The sequence below is a fragment of the Zootoca vivipara genome, chromosome 1 (genome assembly GCF_965207765.1).
Source record: "Zootoca vivipara chromosome 1, rZooViv2.hap1.1, whole genome shotgun sequence".
Lineage (NCBI taxonomy): Eukaryota > Metazoa > Chordata > Lepidosauria > Squamata > Lacertidae > Zootoca > Zootoca vivipara.
This window is the reverse complement of record NC_142582.1, coordinates 54,977,880-54,988,051: the sequence shown is the minus strand read 5'-3', so window position 1 is coordinate 54,988,051 and position 10,172 is coordinate 54,977,880. Positions and strand designations below refer to the sequence as shown.

The following is a 10,172-nucleotide window of genomic DNA, read 5'->3' as shown; positions in this document are numbered from 1 at the left end:
ACTCAAGTTGCAGCACTGAATGCTTGCCTTAAGCTCTATTGCAGCCTTTTCTTTTAAGATCAGCTCAGAATTCATACTTAACAATTTCTACGTTAGGTGGTTGTGTTTTCTGTGGGTAAGCCCCTCAAAAGTAGTACAGAAATGTCACCTGGTACAAAACATCACTTCTCACTTTCTGAAGGGGATGAGTCACAAGAAGCATATGACACCCGTGATAGACCATCAGCACTGGCTCTATACTGCCTTACAGGCTAAATATAGGCTGCAGTCCTATATACTTTCCAGGGAGTAAGTTCCACTGAATTCAAGTGGGGTTTATTTCCAGGTAGGCATGTATAGGATCACACTGTTAATGTGTTGGGACTTATGAAGCCCTAAACAAACTGGGCCAAACATACCTGACCAACTGGCCTCCATCCCTCTGCTTCATTGTAAGCTCCAATAATATTTGGAAGCATCCTCTCAAGTTTAACATTCACAGCACTCACGGAGAGGTGTTCTTAGTGGCTGCCCTTTGTCTGTGGAACACCCCTGAAGACTTAAGGGAGTCTGAGCATGCATCCTCTCAAAACAGTGTAAAACATTTTGATTTCACTTGGTTTTGAGTGGCCTGGGACAGTGAGCAACGATAGTTTCAAAAACTGTACTTGGGTTAAAGGGTTTCGTATTTTTAAGTGCCTCAAGTGCACACTAGCCATTAAGTCTGCAACTGCCATCATTCATTCATTCATTCACTTTTTACCAATTATCCAGATGATGCATTCTACTTCTCTTGTGTTGCCTGTTTCCTCCAGACCTGATTTGTGGTGATTCTCTTCATTTAGAAAAGGATAATAAAAGAACTTAACACTAGCTTTCTCTTTCAGCAAGCACAGCTCTACTGAGACTTCTCACACCATTGTGCTTTTAATTAGAAACTTCTTCCTTGCAGCTTTTGCCTCCAATTGTTTACTGTTCAATATGGTCTGGGCATTATTGATTCATTTGCCCTTTAATTAAATCAGTTCCTGCTCTCCACCAGTGGGCATTTTAGATACTGTTTTCCTCCCCTTAATATTTCTTTTACTTTTTTAATTGCAAAACAGCTATATTTCAGAAAGAAAGAAAGAATAGAGGAAAACAGAAATTAAGTCCCCAAGCCTGTTGGAGGAAAGGCACTGACTGATGCAGGCACCCCCAAACTGCGACCCTCCAGATGTTTTGGCCTACAACTCCCATAATCCCTAGCTAAGAGGACCAGTGGTCAGGGATGATGGGAATTGTAGTCCAAAACATCTGGAGGGCCGAAGTTTGGGGGTGCCTGGATTAAGGAGTCATTCATCTGCAAAACCAAGGCTCATAAAAAACCCAGAAAGAAACTGGAGATTTAAACTATAAAGTGGAAGCTTCTAATTAAAGTCGCATGGGATCTTTGCGTAAATATCTTAGATATTTGGGACGTCACCATAGGGATGGGCATTGCAATCAATATAGTGCTATAGTTAGTACCAGGTGTAATTACCACTTTAATTCTGTTTCCAGCTAATTTCAGAAAGGCAATACTTCAGCACCTTTAAATAAAACTAGTATGGATGTAACCAAGCATACAAATAAACCCCAGTAACATTTAGTCATTAGAATATCATTCCTTTCTTGCCATTTCATTGTACTATAAATACTCGTCGTTCTTCACTATATGGGCCACACCACATTATTAGTAAAGCTGTTGCACCTTTTCCCATTGCACCTTCCCATAGCCCTTACGGCTTGGCTACCAAGGATAACTTTCTCAAAGGTGGACTGTCCTTAATACCAAAGGAGATATGTGACATATGCCATTAAGGGCTTGTTTCAAGACTTTTAGAATACTGTATAACATCCTAGAAAGGAAAAATATTAGCTAAAATGACATAAGATTAAAATCAAGCTAATAACAGGGCCTTTCATTCTCAAAAGTCACCTGTGCCATACAAACACTTCCCATCAGATGTTGTGATGGGGGAAATTCAGCACTGCAGGCTTGTTAGTAATTATTTCTCAGTGAGAATAATCAAAGGTGTTACCCCAATAAAAACAAGACAACTGCTGAGACTCTTAATGAGAAACAAAAAAGTTTAGGGAACACTGACCTAATTGGAATAGAATGCATAAAGCTCAAACTGGTTCCTGCCAACTCTGCAGTTCGTCAAGACAATATGCAAACCAAGAGTTCAGGCACAAGCCTATTCACACAATCAACATGCTGCAGTTAACTGTACGATGCTAAAAATGGAAGTGGATTCTGACAATAATTGCCAGTAGTTCAGTGGAGTTCAATTGTAAACAACACCATATTAGCTGTCAGGTGGAAACTGCACATGACATTCCCAGGTGTGTAACCACAGATCTAGGGTAATAGACTTATTTAAAGGTGGGGGGTTAGGATGACCATGTGGCTGAACTAATAAAGAGTGTGAAAACATTTTGCATGAATCACCTCTCTGAAACCAACCCCAAAGTGACACTGATATTTTGCATTCAGTCTCTTTGCACAACATTCCACAGAAGAGGAATCCTTCCCCCACTCCATCAGAAACTTAAAAACTGGCTGTGGGGGCGGTATATAGGGAAAGAAAAGAGATGGCATAAGTAGCACAATGTTTTGTGGCAGTCAGCCAATGGAAGAGAAATAAACTGTAATAAAATTAGAAGCATAGCATAAACACCCATTGCTTTTTTGAAATTCATTCCAATACAAAGATGTTAACTTTGGCAATGCTTGGATAGCCATGCCAACAGAGATATCGAGATTGAGGCTGAACATAGTGGAATCGGTCCAGAGAGGGACTGAACACAGCTGACGAAGAGGTGTGTGCTGGAGGAGAGAGGAAGGGGAGAAACAGTGGAGAGCAATGGAGGGGAGGAGGACAGTGGGAGGGGGTCAGAAGCAAAGAGATATCAGGGAGGCAGAAAGAAGTGCAAAAAAGAGTGGAGTGCTGAAACAGGCAGAGGAAAAAGAAGTTTATATACATACAGTATATATATCTCAACATGAATGCCTGAGAACCTTGCTTCCTTTCACTTAGGTGTTATAATTCTGTTTACAATACTCTTTAAAAATAGCCCCTGATGCCGCCCAAGAGCTTTGGTCTCCTGCTTTTGGAGCAACCTCCCTGAGAATTTGTGCCCCCCTCCCCGCATTCCTCCTTTCTTACTCCCTTCTTAGACATGCCTTTATTGCTTAGATTTAATACAAATCTAGCCCAACAGCCCCCACAAGAATGAACCTGCCACCTTCTGAGCTGGGGGGAAAGTCCTGTGGCTACCACCCATCCACCCAAGACCCACAAGAAGTCTGCGGTGGCCCAGGTCATACCAGTTTTGCTTCTGTGCCCTTTTAAGGGAATAAAAAGTCAGGAAAAGCAGCAGGGCAAGGCACAAGGCTCCTTTCCCACCATACAAAGACTGGAGGCAAAGCTCTTTCCTGGACCGGGAGCTCTCTGCACAAACAAAGCTTTCGCATGAGCTTCTTCTCAAACCTGACAGCTGGACGGAGCAGTCCAAAGGACGTTTCTCTCTCCAAGTCTAATTCCAGTAGTAGGATAAAAAAATCCTGGGATGAAAGATGTTACATTCACACACTTAACTCTGTAGCCCTCCAGGGCTCAGAGTTCAAGGTGGGTAAGAATAGGTAGGAAGGGGGAGAGAACAAGATGGCTTTATCCTGACTTGTCAAGACTCACTGTAGCATATCAGAAAACCAGAAAGGAATCGCCCAAAGATACAGCAGACTCTCAGAGCAGGACAGGAAAGTCACTTCAAGTCTTCGGCTGGCAGAATTTTGCAGGAAGCCCAAGGAGGTGATTACTGCCCAGAGAGAGGCAGGTTGTACTTTTCCACCAGGATGTGACCATTACCCATGTCTTGGGTGAGGGTCAAAAGGACTAGCATTTCAAAGATTTGATGCAAGGAAATGATCCATCATGAGAATACTTTTTCCTATACAGTACCTCCTATTTCCACCCCTTGTGTCCTAGGACTCGGTAGGGTGCTTACAAGTTACCCATAGTGCATTACAGCTATATGGACTAGGGTCAACCATGGCTCCACATAGAAAAAAGACAGCAAGCCTTCTGATGAGTTGCTGCCGTGTGTTCTTTACAAGGGATCGCCAAGGTCCCGTCAACCTGCCTCAGAGATGGTGGCTCCTCCTGAGCCTAGTGCATGCCCAGCTCCTAATACCCTGTCAAGCAGTAGAGCCAAAAGCCTACCAACATCCATCAGATTTTTATTTTTACAGCAGCAGCCATGTTAATTGTTGTAGCCTTTCATGTCGTCTCTGGAGAACATTCCTGGGCACAGTAACTTCCCTCTCCATCATCCAACATGGAAGAGTCATTTTTCATCTGGGCCTGCAGAACTTCAGACTCGTTCTCCTCCTGCTCTTCTTCTTCTTCTTCCTGCTCCCGAAGGGCCTGGAGACGTTCCTCCCTAGCCTCCAGAAACTCCTGAGCCCCTTCGCCCACTACCAGGACTGTGTCAGCCACGTTGGGCGGTGCTTCCACTGGATTGTGGTCATAGGAGAAAAGCCGAAGCCTCCGCAGGTGGCTCAGGTCAGGGAATTCAGTCAGCTTGTTGCGGTCAAGGTCGAGGATGTGAAGCTGTGTCATGCAGAGCAAAGGCTTGGGGAACTCCTCAAAGCGGTTCCCATACAGCCAGAGCCCACGAAGTCCCCTCATGCGTGGCAGGCCGCTGGGCAGTGTTTTGAGCCGATTGTCTCCCATCTGCAGGGACTGCAGCCAAGGCATCTGAAGCAAAACCCGAGGGAAGTGGTACAAGTAGTTGCTCTCGATCCACAGGCAGCGAAGTGTGGTGAGCTGGCAGAATTCTGCGGGAAGCCCAAAGAGGCGGTTGCTGCCCAGATAGAGGCGGGTCAGGTTGGGCAGGCGGCACAGGGCCTCGGGCACTTCCTCCAGCTTGTTGAAGTCCAGGGCCAGGATGCGCAGCTCCTGCAGCCCTTCAATCTCCTCAGGCAGCTCCGTTATCCCCGTGCCACTGATGTACAGTTTCTGCAGGGTGCCCAGGGCACAGACTGGCAAGGGCAGTTTCTTGAAGTGGCGCCCCGAGAGCTCCAGCATCTGATCCCCGCCACTCAGCTGCTCTTCGGCAGCTGATGGCAGCCGCTCCTCCCTCCCCGAGGACCCGCCACTGCCCATCCTCATAGCCAAGGCAGGCTGCTGCCAGCAGGACTAAGGCCACCACCTCTGCCCGGTGGGCTCCAATGAGACATGGCAACCACCAAGGTCCCTGCCCACCACCAGGCTGGCCTGCGGGGGTTAGGACCAGGGCTCGCTGGATGATGGTTCCCCCTGCCAGGGCTGGAACTGATGCTGCCACCACCTCCTGCTGCTCCTTGTCCCTCAGAACAGCTTCCCTGCCCAAGGAGCCGGGCCTCCTCCGGAGTTTGGTGGTGGCCCCCTGCGCTCCTGGGACCTCGAGCGCGGGAGAGGCGCTTCTTGGCGCGTGGGGCGGACGAAACTCCCGCTTCAGAGCTGCTTGCTTGTTCGCAGCCTGCTTCTCGCAGCCCACCTTTTCCTCCTGGAGGGCAACCGGGACCGAGCAGCCGCTCCAGCCCACAGCAGGGACCCCGCTCGCGTGGCCCCGTCGCGCGTCCGTCCAGACAGGCACTGACCTCGGCCCTCCCGGCTTCTCGCTCCGGGGCTTCCTGCTAGGTCTGAGCTCGGCTCCCACACACACGAGCCCGGCGCCTAGCGACTCGTCGCCATGGAAACCCCCACGCGGGATCGCCCGCCTATGGCAGAGCCCGACGCCTCGGACGGGGAGGGACTACGCTCTCGTTCGCCGCCGCCGCCACCCCCCTTCCCGCGACACAGAACGCACAGCCTGCGAAGAGTGGAGGAGTTTTTTTTAACCAATCCGGCTAACTGAGCTGTGGGGAGGGGGGGGGCGTGAGGCGCGCGCGAGAAGCCACGCCTCGTGGCCAGGCCCTCGTGGCTCCGTCCTCGAAGGGGAGGAGGGAGGCGTTTGCGCAAGGGCTCCTTTAACGGCTGCCGGGGTGGCCGGCCCCGCCCCTCGCTCACCCGCAGCAGCGGCAGCCTCGTCCCGGCCACACGCCCCCTTCGGCTAACCCTTCTCCACGCCCTACAAGCCCCACTCGGCTCCGCCATGGGCAGCACCGCCTCACACGTGGCTCCCGCCCCTTTAAACTGCTGCGCTAACAGGTGGCAATTCAACAGGTGCAGGTTGGTCGTTGCTTCGACCCCTTACCCGCGACTAGGAGATGCAGGGACGTGGAGAAGATTTGCCCGGCCGAGTTCCATTTCTGCATGTGGCGCCCGGAAGGTACAGAAGCCCAGAAGGAGAGTCCCGGGTGAGAGAGGACGAGGCATGGGCGTAGCCAGGATTTATTAGGAGGAGCAGGTTTTATGTTAGTGGTAGGAACCGAGTTATCTGCGATGCAATTGGTATTTTTATTTTCTTGATGAGGGGGGCAGCTGCTCCCCCATGGCTACGCCCATGTGACGAGGGGCTGCAAAAGGGCGGGAGTGGGAAGCAGCTGCAGCAGCAACAACCACAGTGGAGACGAGGGATGCTACTGCAGGGTAGCATCTGTTAACTAACAGCACCCAGTCACATGGGAGCAAGCCCCATTGTGTCCACTGAGGCTTACTTTTGAGTAAGCAGACTTATCAGACTTAAGAGCCCTGAAGTACCCATAAACTGGCTAGCAGATTAGTAAACGCCTATTGCCATGATTGTATATTTCTGAGGAAAGTGCTGGAAGATTGTAGCTTATTCTTTTTTAAAGAGCTTGATCCTTGTAACAACTGAAGGATTGCTCTCCACATTTTACAGCTGAGAAACTGAGGGCCCATTGTCACAACTGCTTGCTTGATGGTATCCACAGCCTGCAGTGATTTGCACCCATGGTGCCAAGTTGTGGTGCAAAAGCCACGAGAGTAGATGCAGAACTCCGCATGAGCTGGTTTTTAAGGCACTGGTGGCAAAAGTAGCTTTTTTGAGTACTTCAATAATCTATAAAAAGCGGATCCACACAGACTTCTTGTGCGCATTTGGCACTGATTGTCGTATTACGTCAGTTCGTCACATCTGCTGCTGGAAGTCAGTGCAACAAATACAGTATCAGATTAGGAGGCAAACCATTAAAAGGTACAACAGTTGTATGAAGACTCTGGCCTCTGGTTATACAAAATCAGTGTTAGTATAAAAAACACTAGATTTCATTCAGTTAACACACAGAAGTAAGTGTGAACCAAGAGCTAAACATTTACATTCAGGCAGCCAAAGACTGGCTGTTTAAGTTGGGGAACTTGCTTCAGGAATCATGGTGACTTCAAATTTCTAAGCTGCCACATAGAACTGATTATTGTGTGAAAACAATCGCTATGCATAGACTGTTCTAAATAATAATATAGATTTGCTCCCTTACATGCTACTGGTTTCTAATCTGGTGCATAGACTAGCAAAGCACCCAAATCACCCTAAATCAGCCTTCTGCCCTTGAAGTAAACTTTAAGATACAGAAACACTCATATTAAAGAGGATGTTTAAACATGAGTTATAGGGGTAAATATAAAAAAATTCCTTCAGTAGCACCTTAAAGACCAACTAAGTTTTTATTTTGGTATGAGCTTTCGTGTGCATGCACACTTCTTCAGGGGTAAATATGTTGCCGTAGCCACATTGTGTAGAAAAAAATTCCTGCACCTGCCTAAAATGCATAAATTACAAATCCCATCCATAAAATAGAGGCTAACATTTATGATAAGTGCACATGCAGAGGATGAGAAAAATAAGGCTCTTTCAGATCCTGGTCTAGCTCCCATAAAAATGAGCAGTTGTTTTTCCATTAACTTTATTTGCAGGCACATCAGAACCTCAGAGTTCTATACACAGAGTTTGCTTACCGGTAGCACACAGTCAGATCAGTACTTCCTTATTCCCCATGAACTATATTAATGTATCGCCATTGGTAGGCTTGTTATTTCAGTACCAACTCCCCCTCAGTCATATATCGTCATGAGTGACACTCGCTTTGAATTATTCTCACTCCAGATGGTTATAAAGGTGATGGGGATTCTTTTTCCACAGCTATATGTAGACTTCTCTGCCTTCTGCAGACATAGTTACCAGCTGATGTTGCAGATCTGATCCATATATTCATACCCATTTTAAACTTCCCTTTAGTATAGTAGAGTCCATGGCTAAGTGGTAGAGCATCTGCTTTGCATGGCAAGGATCCCAGGTTAAATTGCCAGCATCTCCAGGTGAGGCTGGGAGATACTGGCAGGTGAGGCTGGGAGAGGTAGGTATCTTCCAGCCTCCAGGTGAGGCTGGGAGATACCTGCAACCATGGAGAGCTGCCACCAGTCCTTGTAGACACTATTGAGCTAGATGGACCAAGTGTAAGGCAGCTTCTATATTTCCTATGTATAGGTAACCATGAAGCCGTAGCCCATTTTTCAGGAAAATTGCCACCATTGTCATCTAGTACACCACATACAGTGGGATGGGAAACCCTTTTGGCCCAATGTGTCCAGATCTGTATCTTTGTCCCTCCCCCTTACACACACACACACACACACACACACACACACACACACACACACCAGCAGCAGCAGCATATGTTATATTTGTTGTTGTTTAGTCGTTTAGCTGTGTCCGACTCTTTGTGACCCCATGGACCAGAGCACATTTGTAGAAGCACTATATGTTATATAGGTTTCTACAAATGTGGAAGACACTCCTCTTCATCCACCCACAAGTGTGTAGAACAAAACACAATTTGGGACAAGAACCCCCTACTCAAAGGTGAAGACAAGAAACAGCATAGACTGCCTATCTTCAGAAAATGCAACTAATCCATCTGGGAAAATATGAACACAGGTATTCAGTGGGAGGGAGGGAGAAGAGAGAGAGAAGCTCAGGTAGCACATTAGATATGTAAGAGAACAGCCTAGAAGAGAGTGCAGTTCTGCAGGGTGTACGCAAAGATGAAGATGTCATGGTTATGAAAGAGGGAGGAGATGATCCTCGCCTACAGGACTCTTCTAGTCATGTGCTGGCTGACAAATGAGAGGATGACGTTGAAAGCAAACCAAAACCCAAGCCCAGAAATGATCAAATAGCAGAAGGAAATGCTTTTTAAACGTGAGCTTCTAATGGAGTTAGCACTGCATAGCTTCACTAGGAAAGGAAAGAGGTGGGATCAGATAACAATCTAAAAATTTCAAAGAAGTTAAACTGGATGGCTGGGAGAAAGTTTTGGAGCAAAAACTTAAAGTAAGGAAACATTTTATTGGCACTCAGAGGCATCAGGCTAATGAAAACCTTTGCTTGCAATATTACAATCACACCATGAGGCCACAGAGAGAACCCGATAGTACCCTTAATGAACTAAGGATTTAAATTAAATTGCTTTTTTACTGCTTTCTTTTCCCATCCCAAAAGCTGTCCTAAAAGCTATAGTCACGCTAGCTCTTTAACTCTATATACACACATGCAAAAACCAGCCATTGCTTTTGCCTCATTTTTTAATCATCTTGGTTTACATTAAACTCTTTCATTATCAAGCAACAAATGCATTCCATGCACCAACCATGTTCAAGGGGAGTTCTATCTATCCTAGGACAACAACATGCTGAGGTGTGTATGTCAGTGTTTCTCAACCAGTGTGCCTCCAGATGTTTTGGGACTACAACTCCCATCATTCCTGACCACTGGTCTTGCTAGCTAGGGATGATGGGAGTTGTAGTCCCAAAATATCTGGAGGCACACTGGTTGAGAAACACTGGTGTATGTGGCAGAACCATCTCAGTTTCCTCCTAGTTTGAAGAAGAGATCAGACATGTTTGTCACATCCCAGGCACAATGAGAAACTGATCTGACACCAGATATCATTACACTGAGCATAAAGCTGCAACGTGTGTGGTACATTTGAGAGAAGTACCGGTATTTCTTTTCAGTGTTGGAGCAGCCTGTGCCATCAGCTCATGAAACATTGACTAGGAATGAAAACTCATCCACAGAGAGAAATGTGAGAAATGGAAAAAGGAAAGCAGTACACTGTGACTCCTATTAATACTGGGCAGAAAACTGAGAACCAGAGCTGAAGTGGTGTGCATTGCACCTGTAGGAAAAGAGAAATCAAGGTGTCAGTTCCATGCTGAAAA

At 46.9% G+C, this 10,172-nt stretch overlaps 1 protein-coding gene across 1 annotated transcript; it reads right to left on the bottom strand.

Annotated features, from left to right (window-relative positions):
• Nucleotides 1-2,637: 2,637 nt before the first annotated feature.
• On the bottom strand, nucleotides 2,638-6,030 carry LRRC10B (leucine rich repeat containing 10B). Its single transcript, XM_088664936.1, has one exon. The coding sequence runs from the start codon at nucleotides 5,178-5,180 to the stop codon at nucleotides 4,287-4,289; it is 894 nt and encodes a 297-aa protein (XP_088521062.1). The 5' UTR covers nucleotides 5,181-6,030; the 3' UTR covers nucleotides 2,638-4,286.
• Nucleotides 6,031-10,172: the final 4,142 nt, after the last annotated feature.

Excerpts from the sequence above, each read along its gene's own strand:
- LRRC10B (XM_088664936.1), bottom strand. The coding sequence starts at position 5,180 with ATGAGGATGGGCAGTGGCGGGTCCTCGGGGAGGGAGGAGCGGCTGCCA.